Genomic DNA, 20,450 nt, shown 5'->3' with positions numbered 1-20,450 from the left:
GTGGGAGTAGGGGCGTCTTCTGCTTCCCACCCCTACTCCAGCCAGCCCACCAAAGTCCGCTGACAGGAGTTGTAGAGAAGGCGTGCCAGGTGAGCACAGCACCGGAGGAGAAGATCCTAACTGGATCAACGGACTGAGGGAGAGAAGTGCTGGGGGTTAGGGGCCAGGGAACAGCCATTGAATTTTGGGGAAAATCTGTAGGATGCTGAAATTAGAGGCAAGTCACTCTGGGCTCCCGACACTCTGAGGAGCCTGACAGCCGTGGCGCCAGGTTTGCCACTTTTGGGGAGCCAGAATTCAGACAAGGGGCCAGCTCCAGGTCCAGAACTGAATGGGAAGCGTGTGAGTCCGGGACATGTCCCCTTCAGTGGTCAGAGCACACCGGGGACTAGTGGCAGCTTCTGTGACAGGGATGGTGAGCACCCAAGGTGGACTGGATGTGCACCATAAACACCCCACTTGTTAACTGCGCGGGGCCCAAGAGGCTTCAAACGGACGCGGGTATGGGGCTTACGTCCGGGTAGGGGCGGAGTGAGCCCAGTGGCCAGGTCCCCCACCAGCCACGTTGGGGCAGCCCCCACAGCTCCTGGCCTTCGGGCTGAGGTGTCGGGGGTGCGTCTCCTGGCCCATCAATACAGATTACATATTTATATCAATCGCGGGCTCCGAGGGCGCCCTCGGAGAGCGGCCTCGAGCCTACGAAACCAAACTGGGAGTGGTCGCGCGGAAACTCTGGCTCGGGATTGGCTGCGGGCGCCCGCCGCGGTGCGGGGGGATTGCTAATCGTATTCAGCATGTTTTGCACAAGAAATGTCAGCCAGAAAGGGCTATCTGCTCCCTTCGCCAAATTATCCCACAACAATGTCATGCTCGGAGAGCCCCGCCGCGAACTCTTTTTTGGTCGACTCGCTCATCAGCTCGGGCAGAGGCGAGGCAGGCAGCGGTGGCGGTGGCGCGGGGGGCGGCGGCGGTGGCGGTTACTACGCCCACGGAGGGGTCTACCTGCCGCCTGCCGCCGACCTGCCCTACGGGCTGCAGAGCTGTGGGCTCTTCCCCACGCTGGGCGGCAAGCGCAATGAGGCGGCGTCGCCGGGCGGCGGTGGTGGTGGCGGGGGTCTAGGTTCTGGGGCGCACGGCTATGGGCCCGCGCCCATAGACCTGTGGCTAGACGCGCCCCGGTCTTGCCGGATGGAGCCACCCGAAGGGCCGCAGCCGCAGCCCCAGCAGCAGCCACCGCCCCCGCCGCAACCACCTCAGCCCCCGCCGCAGGCCACCTCGTGCTCTTTCACGCAGAACATCAAAGAAGAGAGCTCCTACTGCCTCTACGACTCCGCGGACAAATGTCCCAAAGGCTCGGCCACCGCTGCCGAACTGGGTCCCTTCCCGCGGGGCCCGCCGCCCGACGGCTGCGCCTTGGGTGCCTCCAGCGGGGTGCCAGTGCCTGGCTACTTCCGCCTCTCACAGGCCTACGGCACGGCCAAGGGCTATGGCAGCGGCGGCGGCGGCGCGCAGCAGCTCGGGGCGGGCCCGTTCCCCGCGCAGCCCCCCGGGCGCGGCTTCGATCCGCCGCCCGCGCTAGCCTCCGGCTCGGCCGATGCGGCCCGGAAGGAGCGAGCCCTCGATTCGCCGCCGCCTCCTTCTCTGGCTTGCGGCGGCGGCGGGGGCTCGCAGGGCGACGAGGAGGCGCACGCGTCGTCCTCGGCGGCGGAGGAGCTCTCCCCGGCCCCTTCCGAGAGCAGCAAAGCCTCGCCGGAGAAGGACTCCCTGGGTAAGCAGGGCTACAGAAGGCTGCAGTCAGGCGGGCACACAGGCAGACGCAGGGAAAAGAATCAGAGAACTAGGAGCCCGCGCGGCAGCCGGCCGGCCTTGGCCCAAGCTGCAGCAGGCTGACCTTGTGAACTTGCTTTTTAATATTTGGGCGTGGGGACGCAGTAAAATTCATGTCCGGCTTAGCGCCCCACAGCAAGACGTCCTCGGCGCTGGCCGCAGCTCCCCCTAACTTGGGGCGAGGACACCAGAGAGCAGGCCCCCTCCTGTGCGTTCTTCCCTGTGGCCGGGAGCACCCCAAGCCCTGGTCTCTGCCCAGCCTGCGCGGCGCGGCCCACGCGGGGGGGTGGGGGGAGGGAGGGAAAGTAGCTCGCCCGCAGATAGCACGGATGTTTGTAAGGCATCCAAAATAAGCAGCCGCCAGCGCCAATAAATAAGCCCATTAACCGGCGAAGTTCGAGTTTACGATCCCCCATGCTTTTTTCAAAGTTGCTGAGGGGCGGGAATCTTCGTTGCGGGGAGAAGAAAAGGCAAATCCGGGCTGGAAGCTGGGGACCCTGAGCTGAGAGCCAGAGAAGGGCCATTTCGCTTCCTCTGGAACTCGGAATCGCCCAGCTACCTACCCCTGGCTCCTGGAGAGACTTGAGGGAGGGCCCTTGACCCCCAATCGTTTTTCGTGCCTTCCTCATTGGACCAAGGATGCTCTTCTGTCTCCTCTTATCAAGTCTTGGGCAATCAGAGCCCTCGGGTGAGACAGCCAAGCTGCCCGGTCCACCTCCCAAGTAAGCACCCCGTGCTCCTAGCCTGGGGGCTACAGGAAATGTTAGTCTGCCATATGGCAAGAAGCAAAGAAAAGCGTTAAGTTCAAGATGTACAGCCTGCCCTCCCAGGCCTTTCCTTCTGCAAGCACCTACGGCTTAGTGCTAAAACAGGTGTTTGGGAAAGTGGGGAAAATGTAAATTGGAAGCGTGGTGTAGATTGAAGGCCCACTCGATTTCTGGAGGAACTGCTTGCTCTCAGCAAGCCAAAACGGGGGGCACAACTCTCTTCTCTGTGACTTGGGACATCTCTCTTATGGGAGAAATGGAGGTAATTCACCCCGGCAGCCAGTCCGTGTGGCCTCGACCTAATCTTCCCCTCTTTATTCTCTTACACGCCAGGCAATTCCAAAGGTGAAAACGCAGCCAACTGGCTCACAGCAAAGAGTGGTCGGAAGAAGCGCTGCCCCTACACGAAGCACCAGACACTGGAGCTGGAGAAGGAGTTTCTGTTCAACATGTACCTTACTCGAGAGCGGCGCCTAGAGATTAGCCGCAGCGTCCACCTCACGGACAGACAAGTGAAAATCTGGTTTCAGAACCGCAGGATGAAACTGAAGAAAATGAATCGAGAAAACCGGATCCGGGAGCTCACAGCCAACTTTAATTTTTCCTGATGAAGCTCCAGACGACGCGGGTTTTCCACTTCCCGAGCGCTGGTCCCCTCCCTCTGTCTTCAGCCTCTGCCCAGGAACCCGCACCTGTGTTGGAGCCCTGTTCCTCCCTCCCACTCTCGCCGTCTCCTGGGCCGTTACATCTGTGCAGGGCTGGTTTGTTCTGACTTTTTGTTTCTTTGTGTTTGCTTGGTGCTGGTTTATTTGTTGTTTTCTGGGGGAAAAAGCCATATCGTGCTAAAATTCTATAGAGATAGATATTGTCCTAAGTGTCAAGTCGTGACTGGGCTGGTTTGCTGTCTTGGGGTCCCACTCTGCTGGAAATGGCCCCTGTCCTCGGCGAGCTGGTTTCCTGCCCAGCCTGGGGCAAACCTAGCCGGAAGGCCGAGGTCCCATTGTTGGCGCTGAGGTGTCTGGCCTGAGGTCAATGGTGCAAGGAGCCGCCACTGGGCACGTCTGCCTGGAGTGCTACGCTGTGCTTAATCAGGGGATACAGGCCCCTGCGTTTCTTTTTTCTTTCTTCCTTTCTTCCTTGGCCAAGAGAAGGGCTTGCAGGCATGGACATGTAGGTTGGCAAACGGGCTTGACGTTGGCTGATTTAAAAAGTGAGAAAGAAAGTCAGAAAGATTATTTTTTTTCCTTCCTCTGTAAGATATCCCAGCTTTAAAAAGAAAAAAAAAATTACCAAGAGAAGGGGACTTCTCTTCCAGTTTCTGTAAGGTCTTACATTTCCTGACTAAAATGTTTCATTTACCTCTAAATTTCCATATCCTTCTGGCTGTAGATAGATAATATAGTTTTGTTTATACATGTGGAATTAGTGGATTTTTTTTTGTCATTAAAATAGTTACCACTGGTAACATGCGACAAGCACACCACAATTCTCCCTATCTTGTGAAGTTGCTTTTTTAAATCACCTTGAACGAAAAGTTTTTTTTTTCCATTTTTGCTTTCTGAAACTCACAGAAGCCTAGGAGGACTGGGGTAAGCGGAATAAACTAGAGAAGGGAGACATTGTTTAGATTTCCTTTATACTGTGAAGTTACATGCATAAAAGGGTCAAACCTGTAGATGCAGAAAAAGAAAAAACTATAAATACAAATCTGTATAAATGTCTATTATTATGAAGAATTACCAATCTTGTTTTAAGCAAATGCATTCTATCGTTATTATAAATGTTAGTTCTAGCTCTATTTACTTCTAATCTTAAATCAGAATAAATTAATATTGTATTGCTGCTGTGCGTGGAAAAAGACGATGTTTATGTTCTTATAGAATAAAAGCTGTGGAATGAAGCTTTTTAATTTTACCTCTTTTTTGACTTCTTATCTTCACCTTCCACTTTATCCCGTTCACCACTTTTACAACAGGAGGACTAACCGAGCCCCCTGCAATTACTTGAGGCATCTATTTAAATATTACCTAGACGGTCGTAATTTGTCTGGGCCCTATAGCCCTGGTGCCGTAAGGTTTGTCGGCTTTTGTTCAGTTTTATGACTTGCTAGTATATCTGGATTGTGGCTGTCTTGGACCAGTGATTTCAGTTGAGAGGGGAGCTGCATAGACAGAGGAAGCCAAACAGGATTTCTTTCGGGAGCCCCAGGGAGGCTGGCAGAGGCCGGTTATTTTGCGGGTGTCTGGGTCTCAGATGACCCTCAATCTGAATCGTGGAGGAGGCCTGGCCCACAGTGCATCCCTAGCGCTGGGGGCAGCAGTTAGGTGGACCCGGCTGGGCTGCACGGGGGCCGCCCCCTCCCCCAGCACGGCCTCCCCCACCTGGCGGCCCTCGGTAGGGCCACGCGTTTCCTGCTTGCCAGAGTTGGGGGGGGGGGCGTTAGGGGGAGGGGGCGCGGGAGCGCGCGCCCCAGCGGGCGGGCAACTAGGAGGGAGGAGGGGGAGAGCGAGCGGTGGGAGGCCGCGGCCAGACAGGGAGCCGGGCTCCGTACAGTCCCTGGCGCTTTCGAGTCTTCCACAGCTGCCGCCTCTCGGCGCCGGCTCGCTGGGCGGCAAGATTTGGGAAAGCAGAGCGCACATTGCTCTTCAGAGCAGCTCTCGTCTCGCCTGCTCCCCGCCTTTATTCCTCTCCTCCTGCCTTTCTTCCCTTTCTTTCCCTCCCTCTCCTTCCCAGGCATACCTTACTGGGGCCTGAGGCTTCCCCTGTGACGCATTTGCGGCCGCCTGGGGCACTCCGTCAAGGCGCCGGGTTCAGGTTGTCTAGGGGCTGGACTGGGCCGGGCGCGATCGCAGGGTTCTCTCCTTGGCGGCGGTGGTGGCGGCGGTGGTGGCAGCGGCAGCGGCGGCGGCGGCAGCGGCGGCGGCGGCGGGCGAGGCAGCCCTGCTCGCAGGCAGCACCAGAACTGGTCGGTGATTTAGGTAGTTTCCTGTTGTTGGGATCCACCTTTCTCTCGACAGCACGACACTGCCTTCATTACTTCAGTTGAAATCGTCTCCAGGTACCTGTGCGCGCGGGGGGTCGGGCCGGGCGGGGCATCACGGCCCTAGTCGTGCCAGGCCTGCGGTGGCAACCTCGGCTTTCCCTGCGCAGGAGCCTCGGGTCTTTCTCCGTGCTGTGCCAGAAGGCCGGCTTTCCCCTTCCACCACACCTCCACCTGGCTCACTGCAGGTAAGGTCAGGTTAGCTGCTTCTTCTCGGACGCCAGGGGCGTGGTAGGAATTCTGGGCCTTGGGCCATTCAAGGTCAGGGGCGCGCTTCCATCCTGAGCCTCCCCCACTCAAGGCGTGCGCCTGCCCAGGGACCTCCTGCCATTCTCTTGCAAGGCTGGAACACACATACAGACATCCCAGTTCCGGGTGTGGGCTTAGGAAAGAAACTTCTGCCAGTGAAGTTTCTTTCCTAAGAGAGACTAGGAAGGATAGGACAGGCAGAGGCTGGGATCCTGGCCTTGTCACTTACCCTTTTCTCTGTAAGCCTGGCCTCTGCTAGGAATTGGCCCTCTTTTCTTCTTTCTTTTCGCCCTCCAGCCTTCCTCTTTTATCCCTTCTTTTTTCTTTTCTTTCCTTTGCTCCTTCCTGCTTTCTTTTCTTCCTTTTTTTTTTTTTTTTTTTTTTCCATCTTCTATCTCTGTCAGATTTTTTTTCACCTCCTTATCTCCTTCCCAAAGCATCCTTGGGGAGGAGCCCAGGGCTGACTTCAGGAGAGGCTAGAGACTCTCTCACTTTTCTCTGCAACTCAAGTAGAGGTTGGGACGTTTGTCGAGGAATGGCTCGCGTAGGGTGGCTGCTGAGGCCCGTGGGTTTGGGCCTGGTGTGCTGCTGCGCAGACAAGGCCTTGGTTACGATCACGACCGGATGGCGGCGGCCTTGGTTTTCTTCTCAGCCTGTCGCTAACGGCTGCCTAGGAGATCTGATTAGGGGGCATTCTCTGCATCTTTGTGTGCCCACATGGAGGGCAGGGAGGCCTTTACCAGCCTCACTGGGGACTGGAGCTGAGGCCCAACCAGCCTCACTGGAGCCTGGCCACTCCAGTGACCAGACCTTTGCTGGGAGGCTCTTAGCCAGCTTTTCCTGGCCCGCCGGTCACAGCTTGGGCTTTGACCGCATTGAGACTGGTTAGGGCAAAGCGTGACTGCTTGCTTGCTAGTGGCTTCTATCAGGTACACAATATGTTTCATACAGCACCTTTGTGCAGCTGGATGCTGGAGAAAGGGACCCTTCCAAGAGCCAGTATGTTTCAAATGGGCAGAAGAAATCCCAAATTCCAGAACCACTGATATAAACTGAGTCCTGGTTCCAACTTGCAGTCTATGGATGGGAGCCAGTCTGACCATTTTCACTATGGAAAACAGAAAACAAGCCATCCCTCCCTACCTCTAACACACACACTTACAGATTGCTGCCCACAGAGCTGTTTCCCTTCCCTGCCTGGACTGGAGGCCCAGGAACTGTTTCGTTGTACAGCCAGCGACCTGCTGTCTGAGAGGCCTGTGTGCCCCATTCCCTTCAACTCCTCACTGCATTTTCTCCACAGGGTATTGGATTTACTTCAGAGATCACAGTTTTAGAAATCTCAGTTGAGAAGGGGTGTTTTAAATTATGCTCATTTATTATTTATGTATATGCAATCTCTTTCACCCTAAAATAAAAGCAGACACAAAAGTCTGAATGTCTGGCTCCAAACCTTTGGGCTGAAAGGAGGCAATATTTGGTTTTGTGTTTTTTCTCCCCTTTCTACGAACCAGTAACATCTGGTTAGCACTCAATGCCTGCTAATTATTTAGTAATCCTTTTATTTTGGGGCCAAGGCTATTTAAAGGAATAGCTTTTTTACTTTAAAAATACTAATAATAATCGATGTCTTTTCTGCTATGAAAAGTGGAAAAGGCATCCAGACATGCCCAGCCCATTTGCAGACACTTAAAATTAGGAGCAAGGGTTTTCTCCAGGGTTAATCTTTTAAATGAAACTCTCAGAGGCTTGGGGGACTGCGGGGATATTTAGGACAAGGTGAACTGTGGTTGGGGTGGGCATGACGCAGAGGAATTTACGGGGCAAGGAAAATATTACGGGGAGGGAGATGAGGCGGACGGGACGGGCCTCGTTGGAGTTCACTGTGTAGTCCACTTCCCTCTTCCCGGTGCGGGTGCAGGAAGGCGGACCCAGTCAGTATCTGCGCCGCATCACAGCTTCGATCCCGGAAAGTCTGGTATTTGGGAGTCCCAGCGGGTAGTGTGTCAGGGTGTTTGAGGGGGGGATTACTGGAACTGCCAGTGAGGATGAAGGCCAAAGAGAAAGAGAGAGAGAGAGAGAGAGAGATGGAAGAGCCGGAGGCCGCCAGCCTCACCGCCAGGGAAGTGGGCTAATGAGAAACACACTGTTGCAGCACAGGATCCACACGTGAATTTGATTACTCCTTTTCTAGGAGTCGCTGCTTTCTGTTAGGAGTTGGGGGGGATCCTTCCAATTAACGGAGTGGCTACTACCTTTTAATTTACCCCTAACGGGTGAGAAATAAACTTCCCCAATGTGGCCAGGCCGAGGAATGGGACTAGAGTCGATGCCCTTGTGCCCTTCCTCGCTCTAATTTCCAGCCCTGGCCTTGAGCTGTGGCTACCCCTCTTTGGATCTTGTACCTCTCCACGGAGTCGCCAGGTCCCGTAGGTAACCAAGGCGAGGCCAGGAGTAGTGGCCGGAAAGGGAGGCAGGAAGGAGCCCTGAAAGGCTCACAGGGCCGCAGACAGGCCACAACTGTGCGGCTTCCCAGCCACCTCTCTTAGGCGGGGCTGCCTTTTCCGAAGCCGAACTGGCCTTCCATTGATGTCACTTGCTGAGTTTTTGTTGTTGTTTTGTCTTTTTTTTTTTTTTTTCGGCCTTATTTAATGATATCTAAACTTCTCAAATGTATGGATACAATGTTATTATAAATGGGTGATCTTCGTGATGTTGTGCCATCCTTTTCCCAGCTGGGGTTCAGGAAGCGCGACCAGGCTTGCAGCCCTCAGGGTTAGGGCCTCTAGGTGGAGAACAGGGCTGGGTGGCCAGCCTTCTGCCCCTGGGAATTCTGATTCCCAGCTGATAAAAAGGGCAGGCTGGGAGCGCGTGTGCTCGGAGTTGAGAACCCCGGCCGAGCGCGCCCCACAACAAACCAGCCTCTCAAACCCTTCGCCTTGGGGCCTCTTGCCGCTATCCTCCGGCCAGCTCCTCAGTGGGGTCCTCACAGGAGGAGCAAAGGCGAATTTAAGGGCTGCCCGGGCGAGCGTCGCTCCAGGCGGGTAGCCGGTGGGGAGCTACACCGGCGGTGCTCCCTGGATGTCGGTTCCTGCCTGGAGTGCCCTGGCAGGGCAGGCGGCGGTTCAATTTGGGACAGATACTGCGTTGAATTTGACTTTTTGAGGCCAGGCTAAACTCACCTCTCCCGGACACCGCAGGGATTATTTACAGGGAGCTCGTCAACCAAACACAACAGTCTAATTTAACCTTTCCAAGTCCTCGTAAATTTTTACAGCTCGGAGCCACGGCGAGGCAAAAGAATCTGTTGGTCGTTCCCGACTTCCCGCCAGCCTGTGTGGCTTCTGAAACAATAACTCCTTATGAAATATCATAAATATAGATTTAAATACAGTAGAGCGAGAATGCGATTTGGCTGGTTTTTTATGGCTTCAATTATTGTCTAATTTTATGTGAGGGGCTCCGCTGGCCGCACTAGCACGCGGGACCCGCGCCTTCCTGATGGCGTGATTAATTGTGATATAAAATAGTCCGCTTAAGAAGTGTGTGCATGGGGTGGGGGGGCAGGGGAGAATACAGAGGCAAGGCCATTTGATCTTTTAATCTTCGTTGGCCACAATTAAAACAAACCCGATCGTAGAGCGGCACGATCCCTTTGCATAAAAACATATGGCTTTTGCTATAAAAATTATGACTGCAAAACACCGGGCCATTAATAGCGTGCGGAGTGATTTACGCGTTATTGTTCTGCCGGGAGGGCACGTGACACGCGCGGCCAATGGGGGCGCGGGCGCCGCCAACTTATTAGGTGACTGTACTTCCCCCCCTGGTGCCACCAAGTTGTTACATGAAATCTGCAGTTTCATAATTTCCGTGGGTCGGGCCGGGCCGGCCAGGCGCTGGGCACGGCGATGGCCACCACTGGGGCCCTGGGCAACTACTACGTGGACTCGTTCCTGCTGGGCGCCGACTCTGCTGATGAGCTGAGCGCTGGCCGCTATGCGCCGGGGACTCTGGGCCAGCACCCCCGGCAGGCGGCGACGCTGGCCGAGCACCCTGACTTCAGCCCGTGCAGCTTCCAGTCCAAGGCGGCGGTGTTCGGCGCCTCGTGGAACCCGGTGCATGCGGCGGGCACCAACACTGTACCCGCTGCGGTGTACCACCACCACCACCACCACCACCACCCCTACGTGCACCCCCAGGCGCCCGTGGCGGCGGCGCCGGACGGCAGGTACATGCGCTCCTGGCTGGAGCCCACGCCCGGTGCGCTCTCCTTCGCGGGCTTGCCCTCCAGCCGGCCTTATGGCATTAAACCTGAACCGCTGTCGGCCAGAAGGGGTGACTGTCCCACGCTTGACACTCACACTTTGTCCCTGACTGACTATGCTTGTGGTTCTCCTCCAGTTGATAGAGAAAAACAACCCAGCGAAGGCGCCTTCTCCGAAAACAATGCTGAGAATGAGAGCAGCGGAGACAAGCCCCCCATCGATCCCAGTAAGTGTCTCGTCCCTTCAAATCCGCCGCCGCCGCCGCCGCCTCCACGCCGGCCTCCCGGATCTGCTGGCCCGCCAGCTTTCTCTCAAGCCTGCCTTCGTCATCGCTGGGAACCTCCTTAGTTGGGGCCGGGAGCCAGAAATTGGTGTTTGGGACGCCTCGGATAAGGCCCCAAGTCCGGAGAGCAGTGAGGAGCCGCTCGCAGGGCTGCGGGAGAGTAGGCGGCTGCTGCAGCGACAGGGAGCGGGGTGGGCACTGCACTTCGGGCCGAGCCAAGACTGGCCGCCCCTCTCCTTGGCTGCGCAGGACCGAGATACTTTGGGCCATTCTTCGAAAGCAGTGCAGCCGAGAGGGCCTTTTGTGCGACTAGATTATTTGCGAGCGGCGGCAGCAGGTCAGCCGGAGCCGGGGAAGACGGCGGATTCCCTCCACTTCTTGCCTTCGGCCAGTGGCGGCGTAAATCCTGCTAAGATGAGGCTGCGGGCGACCGGGGCCACAAAGGTCCCCATGCCAGATTATTCAAATAAGCCAGAGACGTGATCAACTGCCTTGGGGAGCCTAGCCGGCTTGCCCAGCTCCCAAGGCCTTCCAGGAAGGTCAAATAAGGAGTGAGGCGTGTAGAGGGAAAGGTGGGGAAGGGAAGACAAGCCAGTGAGCAGGAGAGAGGAATTCCATTCTCAAAAGGCGCTAGGCAGCATGCTTTCCCTCTGCTTGGCAAGAAGGAAATCTATTTACAAATTTCATTATATACAGCGTTGGGAGAGTGGGAGGAAGGAGAGGGGGGAACAGGAGGACGGAGTAAGAAAAAGGGTCTTGGAGGGGAGGGGGCGCCGAAGTTTTACTGCGTGCAATTGTAAGTGACCGTCTGTGCGTCTGTCAGGGTTCCGTTGTGTCCAAGGCCTGACTGCCTTTCCTAACGAATTCAGCGGAATTCTGCACTTAGGCCAGAGACCCCACCCAGGAGGCTCCTTTGCCCCCAGCAGGGTGTGCCTCTCCTCCTCCTAAACCCAGTGTCTCTCTTCCCCACAGATAACCCAGCGGCCAACTGGCTTCATGCACGCTCCACTCGGAAAAAGCGCTGCCCTTATACAAAACACCAGACCCTGGAACTGGAGAAAGAGTTTCTGTTCAACATGTACCTCACCAGGGACCGCAGGTACGAGGTGGCCCGGCTGCTCAATCTCACCGAGAGGCAGGTCAAGATCTGGTTCCAGAACCGCAGGATGAAAATGAAGAAAATCAACAAGGACCGAGCAAAAGACGAGTGATGAGTGATGTCGTTTGGGTTTATTTAGAAAAAAGAATGAGCTAGAGAGAAAGAGAAAGAACTGCCCGTCCCCCTTCCGCCTTCTCCCTTCTCTCACCCCCATCCTAGCCTCCACCGTCCCGCACAAAGCGGCTCTAAACCTCAGGCAACATCTCCCCCCCAGGCAAACCCTGCTCAGGCCGGCTCCTAGGCCTGCCGCTTTGATGGAGGAGGTATTGTAAGCTTTCCATTTTCTGTGAGACAAAAAAAAAAAAAAAAAAAAAGGGGGGGGGGGGGTGGGCATTCGTGCTGATAGCTATGTGTGCTAGGTTGTACATATTTTTTAAAAATCTACCTGTTCCTGACTTAAAACAAAAGGAAAGAAACTACCTTTTTATAATGCACAACTGTTGATGGTGGGCTGTATAGTTTTTAGTCTGTGTAGTTAATTTAATTTGCTGTTTGTTCGGCAGATTGCTCTGCCAAGATACTTGAACACTGTGTTTTATTGTGGTAATTATGTTTTGTGACTCAAACTTCTGTGTACTGGGTGATGCACCCGTTGTGATTGTGGAAGCTAGAATTCAATTTGAACTCAGGTTGTTTATGAGGGGGAAAAACAGTTGCATAGGGTATAGCTCTGTAGTAGAATATGTCTTCTGTATAACTAGGCTGTTAACCTATGATTGTAAACTAGCTGTAAGAATTTCCCAGTGAAATAAAAAAAATTTTTAAGTGTTCTCGGGGATACATAGATTCATCGTTTTCTTCACATTAGAAATGCGAGCATTTTAGTCTCTCCATGATCTATAGTCCTGTCTTGTCCATTGTATATATAATCTATATGATTAAAGGAAATATGCATAATCAGACAAGCCTGAATATTGTTTTTGCACCAGATGAGCGGTGACAAAATTCGGAGCTATACATATGTGCAGAAGGTTACTACCTAGGGTTTTTGCTTAATTTTAATCGGAGAAAATGAATGCTGATTGTAACGAAGTTAATTTTATTGATAATAAATTATACACTATGAAACCGCCATTGGGCTACTGTAGATTTGTATCCTTGATGAATCTGGGGTTTTCACCGGACTGAACCTACAGTGTATATTTTGCAATAGTTACCTCAAGGCCTACTGACCAAATTGTTGTGTTGAGATGATATTTAACTTTTTGCCAAATAAAATATATTGATTCTTTTCTATTTTCTGCCAGTCTGCTCTTTGTACCTTCTTCTCTGGGTCAGGGGAGCCTGTGTAGAGTCTCTGGGTAGGGGCGGGCTCGGGTAGGGAGAAAGCCCCAATTTTGCCTCTGTTTTGCTTTCTGGAGCGGGACCTGCCACAACCAGTCCGCGGAACTAAGCTCTCCCAACCAGGCCAGCTGCCTGGCGGCGAGAAAGGCTGGGAAACCCGGCGGCGGAGCCTGGCTCCCGGCCTTGTGTCTATGTGCCGGATGGCGGAGTAGCCCTTGAGAAGCTGGGTTGCGCTGGGCTGGCCAGCAGCGGTGGAAAGACCACTATTCCACCTTGGTGCCCCCAGGAGAATTCACAAACTTGGGCCTTCCTTAGCTTGGTGGGGAAAAGGGTGAGAGGATGGCAGGATAAAGAGTTGGGGGCCGCCTTCTAAGCCGGCTCTGCAGAGGGAAATAGGAGCCCCACCCGACCAACGCGGCCATGCAGGCAAACATTTTGGGGGCTTGCAAGGGAACGAAGCCCAGCATCCTTGCACCGCGCACCACCCGCAGCGTCCTGCCAGCCTGGCCCAGGAGAATCTGGGTCCTGCACTGCAAGCCCCTCCCGAGCACAAGTCCTAACAGAGGCAGGGCTGGCTGAGGCAACTGAAGAGCCCCAAAGCGCCATAAAAGAAAATGAGGGCTGTTACTGTTTATGGGGTGTAAAGGGCTGCGGGGGTAACGGCCACAACTTCGGAGGCCTGAGCGCTTTCCAGATGTGGCCGGAGGGTTCGGCCTCGCTTCCCCTACCACGCTTTGCTTCTCTCTTCCTTCCCCCTCCCCCACGCCACGACTGCCGCAAAGTTGGCTGTGTTCTAAGCTTAAAAGGGGAACCAGGGCGCGGGTGGATGCGGCAGCCCCTAACCCCCACCCCCACCCCTCCGCCAGGTTGGGACGCCCTCTGTTGTTGCAGACAGAAGGAACTTCAAAGAATAGGCAGTAAGAGTGTGCCATAAAGGCCGGGTCTGCGAACTGTCTGGAATTCGGTCCTTAATGAGTTTACAACTGTCCAGCCCCAATTAGGCTATTCCACCAAAGCCCTTTCATTTGTTCATTTGTTCTGTCTGCCGCCGATAAAGCGGCTGCGGAAACAGCTCTTTTATTGGCATTGCCTCCTCTGCAGTAGATTTCGGGCTCCATGCAGACTTCCCGGGGACTAGGCCCGCGCCCCTCCTTTCCGAGTGGGGTGCTGTGGGCTCGCCCGCGGCTCCCAAAGCTCCGGCACGGCGAGGCAGCTGGGGATGCAGTACCGAAAGGCGGCCAGCAGATGGCAGTGTGGCTCCACGCAAGAGGCTTCCGAGCCGCCATCTCCCGCCTCCGCGACCCTAGGGAAGTTCCTAAGATGTCGACTTGACACGAGCCTTTCTGGAATGGGAGCCCCAGATTTTAGTGAACAGCCGCCCTATATTTTCAGTGCTGCTCACTCCTGGCTAGAAGGCTCGCTGGGAAACAAGGAATCGGAGGGGGCTTGCCCGACCCTCCCCGCTCACGCCTCCCAGAGCGTATCCCGAGGGCCCAAGGCTGCCCGGCTGCAGCTGTCCAGGCGGCCGCGAGGCTGCAGCTCCAGGCGCGGGCGCGGCTCCAGGGTCACCGTCCTCAGCCGGGACAGGCCTGACACAGCCAGGCGCCGGGGAGCCCCGGCTGACTGACGGACACTGGAGAAACGCCTGCAGCCCCCAGACCTGACGACCGCCCCAGAGTGTGTGCACAGGGCGTGACGAGGGCTCACTCCGTGACCACGGGTCCCGCGGCCGCCCCCGACGCCCCCGAACCCTGCGACCAGGGTCAGGGCCCAGCGAGCCAGAACCCAAGACAGAGCCAGGACCCCGGGACTCGGCCGGCTTGAATCGAGGCCGTAAAATTGGGCGGTGAAAATTGGGCGTAACGGCAATCTCGGTATCTGTCCACTTAGGTCCAGGGGCCGAGCCGAGTTGGCTGGGAAGGAGAATCCCGGGAGACAGACCAGGAACTGCTTTAGTTATTTTTTTAATTTGATGTTTAATATAACGATCATACCGTAGCACCAAAAGTGTCGCTCACGGCATGGAAGCCGCCCGTGCTGTCTCTGGCTGCGGCACGTCCTCCGCTGTAGAGGAACCGAGGCTGCTCTTGCGTCTCCTGCTCAGGGGGCCAGAAGGGAGGGGACCCCAATCCAGGCCCAGCCTCTCCCGGACCCCAGGCAGGGAACACGCTGCGGGTTCCTCGGGTGCGAGCATCAGCCACGGATGTCGAATGGTTCCAGAGGGAAAATGCAAAAGCAAACAGAGAACCTTTCGAAGCGCCCCGGAGCCCTTTGAACACGCGGCACAGTGCATTTATTTGGGTCGTAATAGTCTCCGCCAAACCCACAAAATGTTTACGACCCGCATCTCCGTGCTGTACATGCTGTAAAACTGGGGACTGGATTTTGGCTGAAGTCTCTCCGGGGTGTTTCTTCTCTCTCTCTCCTTACACACACACACACACACACACACACACTCTCTCTCTCTCTCCTTTCTCTCTTTGTCTCTCTCTTGTCTCACATATATGTATATATATACGTCGATATTACAGACACACGCCTTCATTAAATTTCCGTATATAGTTTCCCAACATCTAATTGTAAGAAGGGTTTTATAGCTTCTCCAGGAGTCAACCGTGGCTATGTATCCAAGCCGTAGATAGCTCTGTTTACGCAACTACAAATAAATGGTGAAGTCGCAGATCTATGGATGCAGAGAGAAAGCTCAATTTGTATAACTACAAATAAACGAAGTCACAGATCGGTGGTGACCGCGTCTCTCCACTGATCACGGAGGCCTCAGGTAGGTGCAGGCCGCCAGGGTCTCCCAGGCCTGGATGGACTGTTCAAAGGCGCCTCCCCTGCCCTTGGCAGGCTGGTGGCTGGGAGGCTGCTTTTCCTCTGGGAAGCCTGGGAGTGGCTTCCCCAAGCAGGCTTTCACGCAGGCAAGACCCCGCACCAACTCAATCTCATTTGCACCTTCGGGGATAGGTTTGTCTTTGCTCCCAGGCCAGGGATCACTCACTAGGTGGGGAACAGATGCAGTCCCTGAGAGAGGCACGGGTGGAAACCTTAAGAGAAGCAATTCGCCAACCACCCAAATCTCTAGAAGGCGCGATTCGCTGCCTAGAGCTGACTTTGCCCTCTTAATTTAATTTAAATATTGGACTATTTGGTAACAAGAAGTAGGGTGAACACACTCTGTCAGTAGGTAGGAAGGAAGCTCAGGGAGAGCAGTGGAAAATGTCTATCTAAAGATAGCTCGGCTGATTGGAAACCCACCTACATGTGCCTGCTTCAGGCCGAGGGTGAACGAGTATTTCTGTCAAAATTATCTCACATAACCTAGTACATTTGTGTCTTTTCAGTCAAATAAGTAGAGAACCAATGGATAGAGAACACGCAATTAAAGAAGCCTTATTGAAAGCCTGATTTTATCCGTCCTTTTCGTTTTAAATCAGACCACAGAGTGCAGGGAGAGAGAAACCTGGAAACGAAAGGGAGGTTTCGGTGTCCGTAGAACTTGGCCCAGTTGGCTGACTTGGTTCCAGAAGGGCCGAAGCCTTGCGGGCGGTATCCAGATACTCCCTGGCCGGGGCAGAGGGGCAGTGCGTCCTGCCAGAACTTCTGGACGCGCGCCGGACAAAACCGGGGCAGGGATCAGCTGGTGGCGAGGGAGCCCAGCCCTCCCTTGGCGAAGTGCGTTCCTTCCCACGATCCCCGAAATCGCTCCCCTCTCTGGCTGTTGGACTGGGTAGGTTCTACTTCAAACACCAGTGCTGTCGGCCCCTCCAGCCGCTTGAGTCTAGACAGACGGCGACGGCGGCGGGGGCCTTGGTCTTTTCTCTTTGCGTCTTGCTCTGTGTCACCCCAGGAACAATTTATTGGTCTAAAGCGGTCTAATTCTGCCTCTTTGATCTCCTAGCCTTCTTGTTTGCTTCATCTTCCTTTAACTTTCTTGGGTTTTTATTTCCTTCCAGAAGGCGATGCCATTGGGATTATTTAGGTTTTTTCTTTCTGTCTTACTCCCTCTATTCTCCAGCAGAGACACGGTATCATCTGATCTGCCATAAAGGGCATCTCCGGATATCGTCCCCCGCCCCCTAGGGCTTCTGTGTCCCCGCAGGAGACAGCCCAGGGCCCACCTGCCCCAGCAGCCCCCGCCTTCCCACTCAAGCCCCGGTGGTTCACTGCGCAGGAACTGGGGCTCCCTGGCATCCCGATCTGAACCATCCCTCCACCTTTTGTGTTCCCGGGACCCCCTGAGAGGGTGTGGTAAATTGGGACGGCCTGGACCCTCTGAAAGTGATGGGAAGTGCTTTGTACACAAGGAACTAAACTCTATAAGTTACAGGAGAATTTCCGGGGCAATTCCATTGTGAGGTCGGGTTTATGGTATGTAATCGAGCTGGGCAGTAAAAGGTGGCCGGGCTTCCAGGGCGGCCCAGGCAGTTTATGAGGCGTTTAGGGAAAGCGTTCTCCCCACCATCCTCCACCGAGCCGTGGCGTGGGCAGCAGGGGCTTCAGCTGGTCCAACACGGTGCAGGGGTCGGAGGCCTGGAAAGGTAGGAATTGGAGTCCTGGATGGAAGGGACTGAGACCACTGTGCGCTCAGCTCTGTGTGAGCTGGTACTTGGATAGGTGAAGCCTCCACAGCTGGGTGGCCTTTGGGGGGTGGTCCCCTTATTTGTTTTTGGTGTCTTTAAAAGAAATGGAAGTCCACAGAGGGTTGCAGTCTCCAGACGCCAAAAGCCCTTCTCCAAATCGGCTCTAAAGCATGTATTGTTCCCAGGCACCCAGGCCCACGATGTGGAGGCCTAAGGGTGGATGAGGCGAAGGCTGCTGGAAGCCTTCCAGTGTTGGGAGTGCCTGGAAGGGTGCGGGCCTGAGATTTCTCCAAGCTGGGGAAAACAGCCCTGGCTCCCGTGCGCCTGAGGGGGACTAGAAGTTGTGGCAAGGACAAAGGAATCTTTAGCCATTTATTAGTCTCTTGGAGCCAGCCAGGTGCCCAGGAGCGAAGGCACACTGCCTGCAGCACTACAGCGTCCGGGAGGAGGGAGGGGAACCCCACTTTAATAAATCTGTTGGCAAATGAGGCTCATTAATAGATAAATATTTCACTGCTTCCTTTAGGGCGGATAAACAGTGTGCCGCCGATTAAGTAAAGGAAGCTGGAAGACGTTGACTTTATTCGAACCACATGGTTCCACTTTGCGGTGGCATTCTCGCTGCAGCTGCCAGCGACGCTGCGCCTTCCCTGTCCGGATCCGAGTCCAAGTCCGGCCTGTCGCCCACCGGCCCTGGGTGAGGGAAGACGGGCAGAGTCGATCTGCTTATAGCTGAGTCCTGTCCACAAGGCCACCGCGGGGCAGTCTGGTGCGCTGGGACAGAGACCCTACCAGGGGCCGGGCAAGCGGACAGGAGAGGGACGGGGAGGATCCCCAAGCTTGGTCTAGGGCTCACTAGCAGAAGTGAGGGGCTGCGCGGGGCCAGGGCTGCGCGGGGCCGGGGCCGCCCGGCGTTCGCAGACCCCAGTGCCCGCGTTGGCTGCCAGCTGGGCGCCCCCGCCGAGCCTCCGGGTCTTTCTCTGCAGAACGCGCCAGGCCCACCGAGCGCGGGCGGATTCGTGGGCCGCATATTTGAGCCTCTTCCCCTTCCATTCTAGGCGGCCGCGGGCCCCGCGGAGCGAGACCACCTGTGAGGGCTGCTGAGATTGGCGGAGGCGGTCATGTGGGCAGTCACGTGCTTCGGCGAGCTCCGTCCAAAAGAAAATGGGGTTTGGTGTAAATCTGGGGGTGTAATGTTATCATATATCAAGCTACCTCGTAAAACCGACACTGAAAGCTGCCGGACAACAAATCACAGGTCAAAATTATGAGTTCTTCGTATTATGTGAACGCGCTTTTTAGCAAATATACGGCGGGGGCTTCTCTGTTCCAAAATGCCGAGCCGACTTCTTGCTCCTTTGCGCCCAACTCACAGAGAAGCGGTTACGGGGCGGGCGCCGGCGCCTTCGCCTCTACCGTTCCGGGCTTGTACAATGTCAACAGCCCCCTTTATCAGAGCCCCTTTGCGTCGGGCTACGGCCTGGGCGCCGACGCCTACGGCAACCTGCCCTGCGCCTCCTACGACCAAAACATCCCCGGGCTCTGCAGTGACCTCGCCAAAGGCGCCTGCGACAAGGCGGACGAGGGCGCGCTGCACGGCCCGGCCGAGGCCAATTTCCGCATCTACCCCTGGATGCGGTCTTCAGGTAGGCGCAGCCGCTACACGGGCCGGGCTGGCGGAGCGGGAGCGGGGAGCGCGGCGCTGGGGAGCGCGGAGCGCGGGGCCGGGAGAACGGATCCAGGCAGTTGCAAGCCGGCAGCCCCGTGACTCCCGGCGCAGCCTTTCTGGTTTTAATTAGAGCGGAGGCGCCATTGCTTGGAGCCCATAGCATTGTATGTAAATGAGGCTCATAAAACTTTTTATGGCCCAATTAATGGGTTCGATCCTCGTAAATTTATTTAACTCCATTTGCCTTAGAATTTTAACGTTAAGTTTGTTCGCTATTCTCTCTCCCTCCTCTGTCACCCTCCATCCCTTTCTTCTCTCCCTCCCTCCACCTCCTTTTCCTTGCTGCCTGGCTTTTCTTTCTCAAAAGCCGGGAGAGCCAAGCCCTCCATGGCCTCTAATGCGACCCTGTGCCCGGGGCCATTTCAAGATGGGCGTGAGGAAATGAAGACAGAGGGTCGGGGTGCCCTAGGCAGGTCCTGGGGATAAGGGCTCAGGCTGTTTGGAAGGGTCGCCCACTTGCCTAGCAAGGCCTGGGAACAGCCGGGCTCATCTTTGAATGGCAAAAGTGCAGCGTCTCCCGCTTGCCCACACTCTATATTTACAGTTTCCCTTTGTCAGGGGAAGCAGGACATTGTGGACGCTTAGCCGGCTGGAAAGGTCCGTTGTAAAGTTGGGTTTCTGCGCCTTTGCTCATTACAGAGCTGCCTGCGCGTCTGGCCCTGCAGTTGGGGTCTTTCCCTAACACTCTCCCTCCTCCCCTATCTCTGTTCGGGGCCTGGGGCAGAGGGGGATGCCCGCCTGGAACTAGGCCAGGAGGAAGGTGCGGGCTCTGAGACAGCAGCCTAACGAGTGCCCTATCTGCTTGTCTGTCCTGTGTTCACGTGTCTGCATGTCTGTTCTCAGGACCTGACAGGAAGCGGGGCCGCCAGACCTACACGCGCTACCAGACGCTGGAGCTGGAGAAGGAGTTCCACTTCAACCGCTACCTGACGCGGCGCCGCCGCATTGAAATCGCCCACGCGCTCTGCCTCACCGAGCGCCAGATCAAGATCTGGTTCCAGAACCGCCGCATGAAGTGGAAGAAAGAGCATAAGGACGAATGTCCTGCTGCCGCCGCAGCTCCCGAGGGCAATGTGCCCTCTGCCACCGCCAGCGCTGCCGCGGACAAGGCCGACGAGGAGGACGATGATGAAGAAGAAGACGAGGAGGAATGAGGGGCCGAGCCGGTGCCCTTGCTGCACCGGACAGTCGGAAAAGCGTCTTTAAGAGACTCACTGATTTTATTTACAAAAATGGAAAAAATAAAAGAAAATGTAAA

At 55.5% G+C, this 20,450-nt stretch overlaps 3 protein-coding genes and 1 long non-coding RNA gene across 4 annotated transcripts; 3 read left to right on the top strand and 1 right to left on the bottom strand.

Annotated features, from left to right (window-relative positions):
* Positions 1 to 786: 786 nt before the first annotated feature.
* On the top strand, positions 787 to 4,508 carry HOXA10 (homeobox A10). Its single transcript, XM_017527049.2, has 2 exons — positions 787 to 1,768; positions 2,928 to 4,508. Exons 1-2 carry the CDS (start codon positions 811 to 813, stop codon positions 3,200 to 3,202), a joined length of 1,233 nt encoding a protein of 410 aa, XP_017382538.1. The 5' UTR covers positions 787 to 810; the 3' UTR covers positions 3,203 to 4,508.
* Positions 3,374 to 6,047, bottom strand: LOC108303271. Its single transcript, XR_001824760.2, has 2 exons — positions 5,334 to 6,047; positions 3,374 to 3,792 (listed from the first exon to the last, which is right to left on the bottom strand). It is a non-coding gene; the product is annotated as an uncharacterized LOC108303271 (long non-coding RNA).
* Positions 6,048 to 8,632: 2,585 nt separating this feature from the next.
* Positions 8,633 to 12,829, top strand: HOXA9 (homeobox A9). The gene is made up of 2 exons (XM_017527050.2): positions 8,633 to 10,377; positions 11,407 to 12,829. Exons 1-2 carry the CDS (start codon positions 9,795 to 9,797, stop codon positions 11,643 to 11,645), a joined length of 822 nt encoding a protein of 273 aa, XP_017382539.1. The 5' UTR covers positions 8,633 to 9,794; the 3' UTR covers positions 11,646 to 12,829.
* Positions 12,830 to 18,565: 5,736 nt separating this feature from the next.
* On the top strand, positions 18,566 to 20,450 carry HOXA7 (homeobox A7). The gene is made up of 2 exons (XM_017527048.2): positions 18,566 to 19,109; positions 20,036 to 20,450. Exons 1-2 carry the CDS (start codon positions 18,731 to 18,733, stop codon positions 20,344 to 20,346), a joined length of 690 nt encoding a protein of 229 aa, XP_017382537.1. The 5' UTR covers positions 18,566 to 18,730; the 3' UTR covers positions 20,347 to 20,450.

This window comes from Cebus imitator, unplaced genomic scaffold (genome assembly GCF_001604975.1).
Source record: "Cebus imitator isolate Cc_AM_T3 unplaced genomic scaffold, Cebus_imitator-1.0 Scaffold45, whole genome shotgun sequence".
Classification (NCBI taxonomy): Eukaryota; Metazoa; Chordata; class Mammalia; order Primates; family Cebidae; genus Cebus; species Cebus imitator.
This window is presented reverse-complemented; position numbering and strand designations above follow the sequence as displayed.

Bases quoted from the DNA above. Each gene is read 5' to 3' on its own strand.
- HOXA9 (XM_017527050.2), top strand. From the start codon at position 9,795: ATGGCCACCACTGGGGCCCTGGGCAACTACTACGTGGACTCGTTCCTG. The intron at 10,378-11,406 runs GTAAGTGTCTCG...TCTTCCCCACAG, and splicing joins CAAGCCCCCCATCGATCCCA to ATAACCCAGCGGCCAACTGG.
- HOXA10 (XM_017527049.2), top strand. From the start codon at position 811: ATGTCAGCCAGAAAGGGCTATCTGCTCCCTTCGCCAAATTATCCCACA. The intron at 1,769-2,927 runs GTAAGCAGGGCT...CTTACACGCCAG, and splicing joins GCCGGAGAAGGACTCCCTGG to GCAATTCCAAAGGTGAAAAC.
- HOXA7 (XM_017527048.2), top strand. From the start codon at position 18,731: ATGAGTTCTTCGTATTATGTGAACGCGCTTTTTAGCAAATATACGGCG. The intron at 19,110-20,035 runs GTAGGCGCAGCC...GTCTGTTCTCAG, and splicing joins CCCCTGGATGCGGTCTTCAG to GACCTGACAGGAAGCGGGGC.